This window comes from Leptosomus discolor, chromosome 1 (assembly GCF_034619465.1).
Source record: "Leptosomus discolor isolate bLepDis1 chromosome 1, bLepDis1.hap2, whole genome shotgun sequence".
NCBI classification, from domain to species: Eukaryota; Metazoa; Chordata; class Aves; order Leptosomiformes; family Leptosomidae; genus Leptosomus; species Leptosomus discolor.
This window is the reverse complement of record NC_141391.1, coordinates 166,500,026-166,514,894: the sequence shown is the minus strand read 5'-3', so window position 1 is coordinate 166,514,894 and position 14,869 is coordinate 166,500,026. Positions and strand designations below refer to the sequence as shown.

The 14,869-nt window shown below is 35.0% G+C and overlaps 1 protein-coding gene across 5 annotated transcripts in view; it reads right to left on the bottom strand.

The window, feature by feature from the left end:
* Window positions 1-14,869, bottom strand: part of ANKS1B (ankyrin repeat and sterile alpha motif domain containing 1B) — a 452,709-nt gene that overhangs the window by 388,056 nt on the left and 49,784 nt on the right. For all 5 annotated transcript variants that reach the window (XM_086470676.1, XM_086470670.1, XM_086470683.1 and 2 more), the window contains exons 2-3: window positions 12,117-12,197; window positions 7,816-7,972 (exon numbers count right to left, since the gene is read on the bottom strand). In XM_086470676.1, coding sequence (XP_086326802.1) covers window positions 7,816-7,972; window positions 12,117-12,197 — 238 coding nt within the window. The remainder of the gene's footprint in view (window positions 1-7,815; window positions 7,973-12,116; window positions 12,198-14,869) is intronic.

The window sequence follows — 14,869 nt, the reverse complement described above, 5'->3', positions numbered from 1 at the left end:
TTAGAAATTTCAGATACTTCTTCATACGTCAGAAACGACAAGATAGACCCTAAGACTGAATGAGTCAAGAAAGAAAGATCTAGAAATCAGAACCAAGACAGACACACAAAATATAAGACAAGAAGAGTAGACCGGTATTATGCAAAAATAGTATAAACCAGAAGTACCTAATATTCATAAATAATAACATTTTAACCAAGTACTCGTATGGCCCAATGGACCTCTTTCAGAAATAAGGAAGGTGTCTTATAACTCAGCTTTTAACCTTTTTGTAATTTTCTTCTTCGCTATTTGTTATATGGGTCTCTTCATGGGCATGGTCCTGACATTTTCTAACCTTTCTCTGAATCTGTTCTCTTCCACATACAGCCAGAACTCAGACTTCTGTTGCTGTGAACTGAATTGTGCCTTCACAGCATTGTATCTGGTCAGTATTGCAGGCTGTACTACATCAATTAGCTACCAACAACACATGCCACCACAAAATGTAGAACATATTTTAAGGTCTATTCATTAAAAGACATGTCTCCAAATATGTTATAGGGACAGTTATTGTAGCTTGGCAGTCTGATAGTGAAGAGGTACAGGAGATATCAAGAGAATGAATGGATCTCATGAATAGTATGTAAGTCCTTGTGAAGCCACTGTTAAACAGTGGGTATTTTTAGGAGTTTATTTGCATAGTCACATAGTCCTTTATTTTTGATGAGCAAGTTTTAAATCTCCTAAAGTCTATGCAAGTACAGTACAAGCAATAACGACTGACAAGTAGTGATTTTACAGACCTTTCCAAAGAACGTCCAACTCCTTTATTACCTAAGCATTTTGATGATGAACTTCAAAAGGGAGACTTGCTAATCACTAAACCACTTCTTTGTCACATAATCCCAACGTCGAGTAAGTGAACAAGACTCTTTTTATGAAAAGCTTTATGGTATTGCCTCAGTTACGAAAGCAGAATTTAAGTTAAAGGATGGAGCAATAGAAGAGTTTGAAAAAGTCTATCTATATACTCTGTATACTCAAGAACAGTCAACTAGAATGAAAGTAAAAGATACAAAAATGAGGCTTTAATTATTAAAGAATTAAATGGAGGAAAAAATAAAGAAACAGTATATCCAAAACAGAAAAAGGAATGATCTCAGGATGATCTTTATCTATTAAAACAGGAAGGCAGTTTCACGAATATAAGTTAATCATTCTGAAAAAAATAAAGAAGTTTGTCCAATTGATTCAGCAAGTCGCATGTCACTGTATTTAATTACAGTGAGAATTAAAGTGCTTTCTTGGTTGTCTAGGGCAAAGGCTCAATGCTGCCACAATAGAAACAGAGCCAAGAACGATGAGAGCTCTCGGGAACAACATTGTGGATTTATTGTCCATTCTTTTTGAGGAAGGAAATGGGTTTTTACATGGTGCACAAATTTTTACAGTTTATGTGGAAAGAATAGCTAACAACATCCTTTTTATCCCAAGTCATCAACAAACCTGTCTAATTTGAAAGCCATGAAAGAAATAAAAAGCCCATGTATTTCATTATCAAGTATTCTCTTCAACACAAAAACAAGCATTAGAAGTCAGGTAATCCTAATATTTCCAGATATATTTTCCAAACTGATTTAAAAGTCAAACATTTAAGAGACAATTAAATATTTCCTTTTTTCATTCTGCTACAACTGTAATCGTACACAGACAAAAAGTTATACACGACTTTACTTACATTCAAAAAATTAGAAACCTGAGAGTTCATACCTATTATGTATTTAAAAGAAGGTCTATATTGTATCACTGTATGGCTGGATGTGTTTCTCTAACTTTATTGGTTTCTTTTTTAATGCCTACCACCCCTGATTGAATTTTTTCTTTCACGGGGTCTTGCCCTGTCACAAAACAATATTCCACTAATGCTTAAAGCTGTCTGTCAAAAGTCTAGGAATACTTTTTGACATGCAGACATCTGATGATTTCTAACACAGACATGAGAATGGGTTTAATTGTAACTTTGAAAAGGGACTATGTTTGCACAAATGTTTCCAAGCAACATTGATGAGACTAAACAAATATAAAAAAGCATTTAGGAAGATATTGATCTTTTTCAGTGGAATCTAAATGAAATTCTGAACATAGTTCCAATGGGTATCAAAATTTTCCTTTTGTAGTATGAATGCTGAAATTATGTCGTTAATACCACCAGATAATTTAGCTACATACAGAATCAAAACTGAACACAGAAAGTTTAGTGCATGGGCAATTGCCAATAAAAGCAAGTCAAGTAATCAGTCAAGTCAGAAGTTTCAGTTTATCAAACTATTTTAAGAGATACAAGTAGTTTACAATTATTTGCAAAAGAAATGCAATAAAACTGAAGTTATTTTACTTAAACTAGAAATAATAGCTGTAAGAGAAACAATCATAAATAACACTTGGACATTTCCTTCTCTATGTAGCACTACTATGTTTCTTTACATTTCTCTTTAAATCTACAACAAGCTGATAGTGAGGTACTGAAATTCTTTACTGCATCCTACCCTGTTACGTTTCTATTTTTTCCTTCTCAGTGCAGTTTAAGCCTCTGTATTCTCATCTCTAATGAATGTTCCAGTAATGAGTGGTGTCCCCCTAGGGTCTGTACTGGGACCAATATTATTTAATATGATCATCAATGGCACAGATAGTGGGACTGAGTACACCCTCAGAAAGTTCACGGATGACACCAAGCTGAACAGCATAGGTGATATGCTAGAGGGAAGGGATGCCTTCCAGAGGGGCCTTGACAGGCTTGAGAAATGGGCCCATGTGAACCTCATGAAGTTCAACAAGGCCAAGTGCAAAGTACTACACCATTGTCAGGGCAATTCCCCAAATCAGTACAGACCCGGTAATGAAATGATGAGAAGCAGTCCTGCATGGAAGGACTTAGGGATACTGGTGGATGAAAAATGGAACACAAGCTGGCAATGTGCTCTTGCGGCCTGGAAAGCCAATCCTACCCTGGGCTACATAAAAAGAATTGTGACCAGCAGATTGAGGGAGTTGATTCTCACCCTCTACTCTCAGGAAACCCCACCTGGGCTACTGCATCCAGTTCTGGGGTCCCCAGCACAAGTCAGTCATGGACCTGTTGCAGTGGGTCTAGAGGAGGGCTACACCTCTCCTATGAAGACCGAGAAAGTAGGGGGTTTTCAGCCTGGAGAAGAGAAGGCTCCAGGGAGATCGTATTGGAGCCTCTCAAGGTATAAGAAGCTTCTAAGAAAGATGGAGAGAGACTTTTTACCAAGGCATGTAGTGACAGGACAAGGGGCAATGTTTTTAAGCTGAAAGAGGGTAGTCTTAGATTGGATATAAGAGAGACATTTTTTGTGTTAAGGGTGGTAAGATCTGGAACAGGTTGCCCAGAGAGGTGGTAGATGCCCCATCCCTGGAAACATTCAAGGTCAGGTTGGACAAGGCTCTGAGCAACCTTATCTAGTGAAATACGTCCCTGTCCTTGTCAGGGCAGCTGGACTAGATGATCTTTGAAGATCCCTTCTGATCCAAACTGTTCTATGATTCTATGAACATGTTCTAGTGAACATCTTTACCACATAAGAAGAATATGATGACAAATAAAGATGACATTGTCCCATAATTTACAGAATACTTGGATTTAGATAGTAATATTTTTCAAAAAGACAGTTTTTCTAAAAGTTATTGGGAAAAATTCTGCTGCAAATTAACCAGTGTGAAACAAAACAAAATCTACTGACTTCCCATTGAAATTCACCTTTACTTATGTTGAAACACAATAAAAAAGTAATTCTGTAATTTGGTTGACCACTTTGAATAAATGTTTTCTTCAAATTTACTGCTGTAATTGGCTCAAATCAAAAAGATTGCTTCTGCACATTTTCTTTATCTAAAAAGAGTATAGTAAGAGTTGCAAGGGAAATTCTGAAATTCATTCACATCATCTCCATTTTGAGGAGGGCGGGGGAGGGGAACATCAAATGCAGAACTTGAAAATTACTGGTTTTGTAGGCTACTTTAGAACTGGATTGTACTTTTTGAAGTCCCTGAGTTGTCACTGAGAGAAGCATATAATGTCTGTGCTTCATTTTGATGATTTGGGGAAGTCAATAAATATGTTAGATGTTAGGTATTTACATATTATGAATGCATCCTGAAGTCTTCTCCTTCACATTTCAGAAGGAGTGTCAAATGGCATTAATGAAATGAGAGTAGTTTTTATGACAATTTCAATTTGATGCACAGGCAAATTCTAGAGTACATTAAATACATAAATGCAAAGAAGAAGTCATGCTATATGCATAAAGAAAACCAGGCAGAATCACAAACCAGAGAACATCACCAAGAAATTGCAGAAGTGTTCTCATTTTTTCCTGTAAATTTTTCACTATTCATATTCTATATATACAAAAAAATGTATTTCGAACTTGACATTTATTCCTGATGTCATTCACCTTTTTTGTATGTGATTTCCTGCACTAAAACCAAACACTACATATTGACCTACATGTGGCTATTATTTATTTTTTCATATATTAGGATTTCTTATCAATTGTGTAATTTTATGATGAAATTTGCCACAATAAACATTTGTGTTACGCAGTTGTCTACGTAAACAAAGATGTATTTTGACTGTTAACAGCACCTTATTATATTTGATATTAATTTGCTAACGAATTTTGATCTCATAATACCTACTCGATCTTCATTCAATTTATAATTTACATATTTTCAAGTCTTCATCAATGAAATTTAAACAGTTACATGTCTATTTTGTAATTTCACCATATTTTGTAAGTTAAAACATACATCAGGCACGTCAAGTAAGACTCCTGTATTAAACAGTGGTAGAATTATTCTTAAATAATTGTTTTGCTGTAACCATTTTCTGTGTAGAGTCGCCAGTCTACATTCCACCACACCCATAAAATAATTGTCATTTAACTGTTTGCCTCTTCAGTGTTTTTTTTCAATTTTATGTAATAGGAACAGCAGGGGGCATTCAGAGCTTTAGATGCTGAATATGGCTGGATACGATCCTATGATGCTAGTTAACTGCATTTTAAATGTGTAGAATGCAGTGCAATTACTTTACAGTATACCATATTAAATCCACTAATTCACGTAATACACATTTATGGATCACAATTTATGGATCTCATTTACTTGTTTGCTGTGTTGTTCATTATTTTCACTTAAGTTTTTAGAAGCATTTCTTTTACATAGAATTTTAATAAAATAGATGAAAAGCAAAGATGGTTTACAAATTAGTTGCAACAATTTTTAAAATAATGAACAAAATTATTTTCTTAAACTGAAACATACATTCTTAACATGATCTTTATAAAAACAAATTTAAAAAACAGGGAAAAAAGTCTGAGTTGAGTATATTTGCTGTGGTGAAAAAGTGTCAGAAAAACGGCTATCCTTCTCCACAACTCTAAGACAAAAAAAAAAAAAAAAAAAAAAGAAAATAGCCCAGAATTTCTTATAAGCCGTAGCTTCAGCTCCACAGATCTGATCAAAGCTATGAGGTGTCACCTGCCTTATAGAGTCTATCAACAAATAAGCAAAAGCATCAGAAACTTACAGATTCATAAGAATATACAATAGGTATTAGGGTGAGCATGCCACTCTGGTGTTATTTGAGGATATGTGAGTGGAGATGGCTTTATATCAACATAGCATTTTCCTCATTCCATGCTATGGATAATATTCTCCTGCATAGAGTAATAATTAGCAAGGGAAAGTCAGGGCCAGCAAAGTGGTCCATGTTCTAAAGATGCCATTGTTCAGAGTAGAACACCAAGGGATTTACAAGGTCAGAAGAACTGTGTATGCTTGAGTTTAACTTCAAAGTTTAATAAGATCAAGATTCCCCTAAAAGACTATAGGTCTGACATTTCTTGTGAGGATTCCTCACACATTTTCCATTATGAAGTTTTCGGATAAAATGCATAAACAGCAGGAGATCTGACAACAAGACCTTAAGTCAGTGGGGTATAGAATCAGATGTATCCCTGCTTATTTGCTCCAGTAATCAAACCACAGACTGGACAGCACACCTAATCAAGCTTGAGAATATTCTAGAAGTTTGGATGTATATGTGGGGTTGGGGAGATGTAGGTTTGAATCTACTTTTCTCTTTCTGAACTTACTGAAGTATCTTTTTCACTATCCCTCTGAAGTTCCTACATAGCTTCCAGTTTTCTGCCAGTAGAGTATAAGAAATCTCTTCAAGCAAACATGCAATCAGAAAGTTGCTTTTTTTATTTTGTTGCAGAAATAAAACTGAAAAAAACCCTTCTCCTTTACAAAAGGTAATCCTACAGTTCAACTGGTTTCATCCTATGTGCAACAGCTGATGAGAATGAGAAATTCATTGCAACTCAAACCACAAAACGACAAATTTTGTGGTTTTTTGGGTTTTTTTTGTTTTGTTTTTGTATTTTTTCTTGAATGAGTCAGATTACAACAGGATTTCACAGAAGACTCTCACATGGGCGCCTTTTATTACTTTATTTTCCTGTATTTCCTGCATTAATACTTTATATTCATATCATAGTTATTGTATGGATTCCAATGGCTAAGTGTATAACCTCAAATATCAAACAGATTATTCAAGGAATGGCATCTCACACTGGTTACCTGTTTGCAATTTAGGTCTAAATTTCTTATTTTCTCAGTTTGCCTTCCAGCCACGCTAATGTGGACAATGAGAATGTAATTCATTTGTTAGATTGTACTTTGCCATTTGAGATGCTGTAGGATACCCTACCTGGAGTCCATCAGCCACTCCACATGGACTTGGAAATTCTGAGTATCCTCTGTCATACCTCAAGGCCCACACAGATGTCTCGGTTACTGGAGGGCCTTAGAAGGCACGGGATTTCTGTATTTGAGCAAATGAATCCTGCTTTATTTGTGGTCACCTGAATAAGCCTGTTGGCTCCTGTGATTTCACGACTAGAACTCTGTGGAATAAACCAGTGCATATACAAGCAATGTTGACACTAAAACTTAGATCTGAATCTGGAGCTGACTCCCACCTTTACATTCCACTAACTCACTGATTTTACCCTGGCAAATTCAATAGCTTATGGTTACTACTCATATTTCACAGCCTACTGCCAATCCTCAAGCAGTTCAGCTGACTATAGATGGTGTCAGATTTTAATCGCCTTTTTTCTTTCTACGTCTAAATACTAACCCTGTAAGAATATACATATAAGAATATACAGAATGAAAGCAGAAAGTGTGCCATATGTTTGACAACAGAATGCAACATACTTATCCTGCCCTTACCCACTGTAATACTCTCATCATTTTTTCCTAGTATTTGTGTGTCCTTTCTGCTGCACATGCATACGTGCACTCCATCTGGTTTGTCATTTATCTCTGCATATCAGTTCCTTTACAGTACACTCAAAATATACCAAGAATATTAATTTTTATCTCAAAGTTTTTCAGGAATTTAATGTCTAAAAGTAATAAAGACACAGAGTTTATGCAAATTTACATCAATATATATAAGATGCAAAGCATGCCTTCATACAACTTTTCAGAAACAAGCAGAAGGTTTTCTCATACTTTTAAAATCTAATATCCTTTAGGTCAGTGCCCATCCAGAAGAAAGCTATCTGGTATGCTTATACTGGAAGATTTTATCAGTCTTGGAGAAGAAATTACTGAAACATTGGAAAAAATAAGATTATTTTTATTTTTTAACTTGGCTATAAATTTGTCAGACCTAAAGAATATGTGCTGCTCTTTTCTGATTATGTACACAAATATTTTTTATCACTTCACCTGTTCATTCACTCTGGAGTGTGATGGCCCATGATGGATGAGAATCTTCACAATGTCTACATCTCCTCTCCAAGCAGCCAAGTGAATAGGAAAATAACCTTTATTATCTGCCACATTAGTTGATGCTTCATACTGAAGTAATTTGAGAACTATATCCCTGGAAAATAGGAAGTAAATCTAAAAATTGACACGAAGTTTAATTTGTTAAGTTTTTACATGAACATACATATTACCAAAATTTTTACCCTGAATAACAGAAAAAACCCTGTATTTCAAGGGAAACAGATACAAAAATGAAGACCAATCATTTCTAAGAATGAAATAGATAGTAAAACATAGCCAAAATAGTATTAATTGTAACGATTCTTACTTCTTATGAATACCCATCAACAATATTATGAGTTCTCTGACCGTTTCTTTCAACAGGATCACCTGGCCACGGAATAATGTTTAGAATTTGCCAGCCCAGACCACGTGCATGCCCCTCAAGACAAACCTTTGAGGCACTAAAGGCAGAGAGGTACTCCTATCTCCGTCATTGCTGAGTTGTGCAGGCAGGAAGACAAGAGGGTAGCTTTATAAACACAGTTCTTGCAGTGAGGCTTAAGTAACAGTGTTGTTGGGGGTTTTTTAAGGCATTATCTCAAAGATGGAGGAAACAATTTAATGATGATCTAGTTAGATATATACTATCTTCTATGGAATAACTGCTTCTGTTTTCATTTCCCACATCACAGCTTCCTGTGAGCAGTGAGGAAAAGACTGACTTTTATTATTTTAATTCTCATTATATTCCTTCCAGTATTTTCAGTGCGGCTTATCACACATTAAATGAACGATTAGCATAAACTGGTATATTGCTCCCTGATTTTCAAGCAGTCTTCTGTACCTAACTTCAAATGTTAAATGTAAAAATCAACTGTGTGGTATGATCACGTTACAAAGTATGTCAGAAAGTAAATAAATTCTGTCTTATCTCTCCATATGTCTTCTCATAGTTTGACACAGTCAGGCCTCATTAGTTATTAAGTTAATAGCATCTATAGTCCAGTGGGGGCAGCTCTATGCACATTTCTGCTGAATATGGAAACACTGGTTCTTACTGATTTGGCTCAAAAAAATCAGGGGTGGAAAGGAACTCAACATAGCCTATGTTATGACTAAAAACGAAGCCCTTTACTAACTACCAATTAAGACAGAAGGTAAATCCCAATGCAGTTGTTCTCCCAACCTTGATGGAACCTTATTTAATTGCTTATTGAGAGAAAAATGTGACAAGTAAGAATGAATATATCCAGGTCAAAAGAAACTTCCAAATGTCTTCAAAAGAAGTCATAGAGATACTGGAGTCATCACATCTAAGCTTTGAGGGAGACTTTAAGCTGGATTTCACTTGCTACTGACAAGGTCAAACAACATTTAAAAAAAAAAAAAAACCACCAAGAAAGAGCAGCTCCACTACAGAAAGACTTATGCTACACAGAAAAGTGACTCCTGAGAGAAAGTTTTTATTACAAATAAGGTTTGAGAGACTTCTCTTGTAATAATATTTGGTCTTGCAGTAGATGTTCTAATGAAGGCTAGAGATACAGAGCAGTCTGAAAGGGACACAAATCAAAGGAAAGAGAAAGTGAAGTAAGTGAGGGGAAAACAGGAAAAAAAAAGCCATCCACAACTGAAATCTATAGATAACAAAACACAACAGCTATCGGGAAGAGTCTGATGCAAGATTCAAGCTACCGAATAGAACCTAGGTCTCTATCCTTCAAGAATGCCCTGACCCATCACACTTCTCTAGGGTGAGTCTTTTTTAGCACTCTGTCAGAACTTTTTCATTTTGTAGAAATAAATTTCAGAGAGGAGAAGACTGAGAGTCCTTAGCCCAGTAACATTACTGGGCTAAGTAAAATTACTTAGGGAGAGTGAGATTATAGTGCCTGCCCCAGATATAATTTAATTGCTTATATAAAGCAGAATAGTTTCAAAAGGAGAGAGAACTATCCCAGAACAACCAAGGAAGAGGGAATTCATCATACACAATAATCAAACAGGGACTTGAACACTGATGTACAACAGGTATCCCAGCCACAAATTATTGGTTGGGTCATTAAGTCTCATGTTCTCACTTTTCCTGAAAAAAATTTGAAATTTCTCAAGTTCATCCTAATGTAAAGTGTGAAAAATTGAAACCCAAAAAGTTTTCAAAGGACGAGAACTTGCCCTAAGTGGGAAGACACCTCTGTCAAGAGATTGTACCAAAGATCAGTTTTGCATATCAAGTTTCAAACCTGAAACAGAGTGTAAAGCTATTTATTTGTTACTTGTGGTGACTAACAAAATTAAACCACCAGGTGTCTGTCCAGTTCTCTTGCTGACAGTGTACCATTGCAGCAGGATCAGTATGATGGCTTGGATAGCAGGTCCTGAACCATCATGATTTATCATTAAATACTTCATGATGTGTTTCAGTTTACTTTAACATAACAAGCTATAAATACGCTGTCAGTACCTACTACTTATCCTGTGAGGATAAGGGATCATAGCAGCCAGTGGCCATTATAACTTTTCCAAAAGCTGCAGCTGTATCTGCTGCTATACATAAGTCCACATCTTTAAGTTCTCTGACTTCAGCAGAAGGTTGGCCAACATTGTGTCTGAAAACACTATTTGGCTTTTGTATGTTTTGGGATTTTATAGTTTATACTGTTAGGATTCATTTAAAATATCTGGTGGATTCAGTGTTTATGCAGCAATATTTTTACTTTGCTGGGTAACTATTGGTTTATAATCAGTATTGAACATACTAAAACCTGTTTTCATCTACTTAAAACCAGCAATCTCTGCAAGCTAAGGCTTGGGCTTTTGTCAATCAAAAAATGAGCAATGACATAAGAAACAATCCATAAGCCATAAAAAAAGACAAATACATTTTTCTCACTTTTCAGAAAAAGGCCAGTTTAACAGGCCATATGAAGGACTTAGACCTAATTCCATAGAGGTAAAATATATTAATGGATGATTCTGAGTTTTGCTACAGAACTGAAATTTTGGAAAATGCACAATATCTTGTTTAACAGTATTTTAACTTCATTTATTTATTAAGAAACAGAATATCCTATATTCACCAAAAGATTAATCTGGTCTAAACAAAATATGCAGGTTTCTAGAATACAATTAAAGATATATCCTAAAGTCTTAATTTTTCCAAGGAAGAATGCAAAAGTTGTGACAGGAGTAAACTATGTAATTATTATGGATTCAGATGTTATCTTACACACAGTCCAAAAGCACATTAAAGTTAGTGAAAATCACTCTTAATTTCACTTGGGTTTTGATTAGTTTCTTATCTCTCACAGAAGAATAACCCAAAGCCTTACATCAAAACTGTCTTTAGTGAAAATCCTGTCAGCGTTAACACTGTCAGCTAACGAACAGGATAGATGGACTGCATTAAGTGGGACAGCTCTTACATGATTACAGTGGCATCCACCCCACTAGAATTTGATAGATCTCATTAAAGTCTTTTCTTTCTTGTTCTACCTTAATAACCACATGCATTTGGCAGCATAATACAATGGAGGTAAAATGTAGCAAGGGGCAACATGTAATAATAGAGGTAGCAGAACAAATTACAAGGTGTAATAACAAAATATGTAGCAAGTTTCCACTTTTTTTCTGACATGTCAATGCCTTAGAAAGTTCACCTGCACTGGTATGCCTGTGCAGTTCCCCAAGCTTGTTGAGACATGCATGTGCTAACTTGGATGGACAGCAGAGAGTGAAAAGCTATGAGGTTTCATACAAGGCAATAGCCATTTTCTTCTGCTTTCATATGTGTAACTACTAAACATTCTTATGCTACTTTTTCTTTGATAATGATTGATCTGCACTGTTCTTTTGTTTCACAATATTGCTTCCTTAAACACTCAATGCACTATACATGTGCACTATATGTACGTACACAAGTATTCTACAAAATTTTGTTGCAATTTTCCACCAGCTAAAGGGCACTAGAGCCATCACTAACAATAATAAATTTACTCAAAATTGAGGAAGAATTTTTTAAAATCGTTATAAAATCAATAGCTTCTAAACTGCATTTCCCATTTGTCATTACTACATGCTGATAATCAATGACAGTGTCAAAAATTCTTATATTAATATATCCCATGGGAAACAAGATTATTTTAGGGAGCCAGAGGTTGTCAATTTTCAGTGAAAATCTCAGTGCTGGTTTTGGGTTTTTTTACTTTATACAGTTAAATACCATTCTACATAAAAACTAAACACGAGGTACTTACTTGTGTCCATTTAAAGCTGCATGATGTAAAGCAGTATAACCTGAACTGTCTGTGCAGTTTATATTTGGTCCTCGCCAGATGCTGCAAATAAAGCACAATTGAAAACTTATTTTGGCTTGGCAAGTATAGAAATGTCAGAAATTTGATAGATAAACTACAGATCTGCGCAACAGATTAAACTTTAAGAGACAAATTATCTTAAAAAGAACTTAAAATAGCAAATATCATGTTGATATAAGTATGATTTATTTATAAAAATAATTTTACGCATTCATCTTTATAGTAGTCGTGAACTTTATGTAGAGCTGTCTCAAAGGCTAATAACTATTCTGTTCTTCCAGTATTACTCTGATAATTATAGTGAGGTTATAATTTGATTTTGAACTACTTTTTTCGCAAGTGTATCTTAACTGACTTTAGGTCAGTTAGTCTAGATTCATACAAACTTAAGATTAGTGAAAACCAATCATATCCTTTAAAGGGATAGTAAATTTATTCCTTTTACTTGGCGTGATATTTTATCTCAAATTTTAACCAATTATATTTTAAAATAAATTACATATATATAAACCCAATGTTTAATAAACAATGTTTCTCTTTTTTCTTATCTTTCTGTATTTTACAGCACTTATTTCACAGTCCCATGTAACAAGTTTCACAATCTATTATGGGCTCCACGAAACAGCAAAGATTTTTTGTTTCAAAATAGAAAAACGTGACTGCTAATCTACCAAAAAAACCCCAACAAAAAACCCAACCACCCCATCCCACAAAAACCAAGAAAATAAACCAAAAACCTAAACCCTGGAAACTGGATACCAGAGGCATATTGAGTACCAGCAGGGGTTTTTTCTACATTTGAAGCTGACTGTATCCTTTGTAGAAGCAATTTTTTTCATTCTGTAACACAGGTTTCAATCATTAATATTACAACCAAGATTACGAGTCCTAAATTACAGTCTGTTTTCTTTAGCTTCTAATACAGTGTTAAACAGTCATTGGCAAGCCATATTTTTCCTTCACTTCATACTTCAGAATCAAGTGCTGCAGTTTAAAGAAAATAATCTGAAGCTAATAGGAAAAAATAATTTTTCATACTGACATTTTTCACTATCTACAGCAATAAAATGATATGTTAAGTTTTTTAAGAATTCTTTACTACTGAATCTGTATTTTATTGCCTATGGAACACTGATGTTGTATACTGGTCTCTTTTCATTGTGGGTGTTTGAATGATTAATTAGCTCATAAATCTAAGCAGCAGTTTTCCGAAAGTGATACTGGATGCATACAGGATTATTTGCATGATACATTGTGTTCTGCAGTGAGTGTAATTCTACATAGTGCTGGGTACCTCACCTCTCCCTGCAATTTAATTTCTTGGAAGAACAGGTCTGAAATATTTTCTTGGGTGCAAAGCAGCAAAAAATGCAGTAATTTTTTTTTTTTTTTAATCTGCTCAGAAGTCTATAGGTGTTCTTTTCTTCAGAAGGCAACTTCCAGATAGGAAAGTCACTCGAATCTTTCCAATTAAAAGAAATTTTACTACTTCACAAAGTAGTAAAAATTGAGTCCTTGAAATGATAGGTCCTCCATAATAGACAGATATTGTTTATATGGCAAAGGCAGGCTGTCCTTATCTATTGGAAGGAAAGGCTTCATCTATCAATATTCTATAACCTTTTTTATACTTTTGCATAATACTTCATTAGTTATTTTCTTCTTTATTGGATTCTACCTTCTTCCTTTGATTTGTACCAGCTTATAGGAGAACAAAGCAGGAAAAAAAAAGTGGTATAGAAAGTTGTAATTTAAATACTGGAATAAATACCTAAACCACCAGAATATTAATTTACTTGGTTTTGCTTGCTTGCTTGGGTTTACAGTTGTCAGGATTTGCCTGTTGGTTGTTTTTTCAAAATGCACGGGATCCATGAGTTCATGTATTATTCATGACACATTAGTCCTTAAAAAACCCAAACCACACAACAAAACAAACAAACAGAAGTCCAAACCAATAACAAAAGCCCAACAAAAACCTAGTGCTTTTCTTCCCTAATTTTCTCCTTTAACCCAGGCACTCTAATGTATTGTTTTACTTCCTGACTCTGGTTTAAAGAAATATTTTTCTACTGAAAGTATACTGAATTTTTTTTTAAAACCTGAAACTTATGAGTATATAAATGCGCCTATGTGAAACTCCTCAGGACACTCAGGTTGGGAGACAAAGGAGAGAGAGTAAGTTCTGATGACTCAGAGAAATGAGACAGAACAGACAGACTAATCACTGTCAGCTCCCACAAGGTACAGTAAGACATGCTCAAAATTAGAACTTGAATACCAAACTAAAGAACACAGGAGACATGAGCGGGACTCTGCTGCAGGCACCTCTCTTCCCTTGGGCCAGAGCAGAAATCCCCTCCTAGGAGGTCTTGCATTGCTACAGTATTGCAAAATTATTCCCTACAAAATGAACACAGGTTCAGTATATACACTGGATATTTATGCTTTAATAACTGACAATCAGACTCAAACTGGACAGTCTGTAAACAGAAGTTCTTACACCTTAAAACTCCCAGCTGTGGCGAATAGTTCATCTAAAGCTCTTCTCTTGTAATCAAAATACAGCAGGGCAAAAGCCTAGGGATGTATTAGCTCAAAAAAGCATCCGACTTCAAAGAAAAGTGGGGTGGAGAAAAAGCCTAAAGAGACCTTCTTTGGCATCATAAACACATACAATATATGAGGAATTA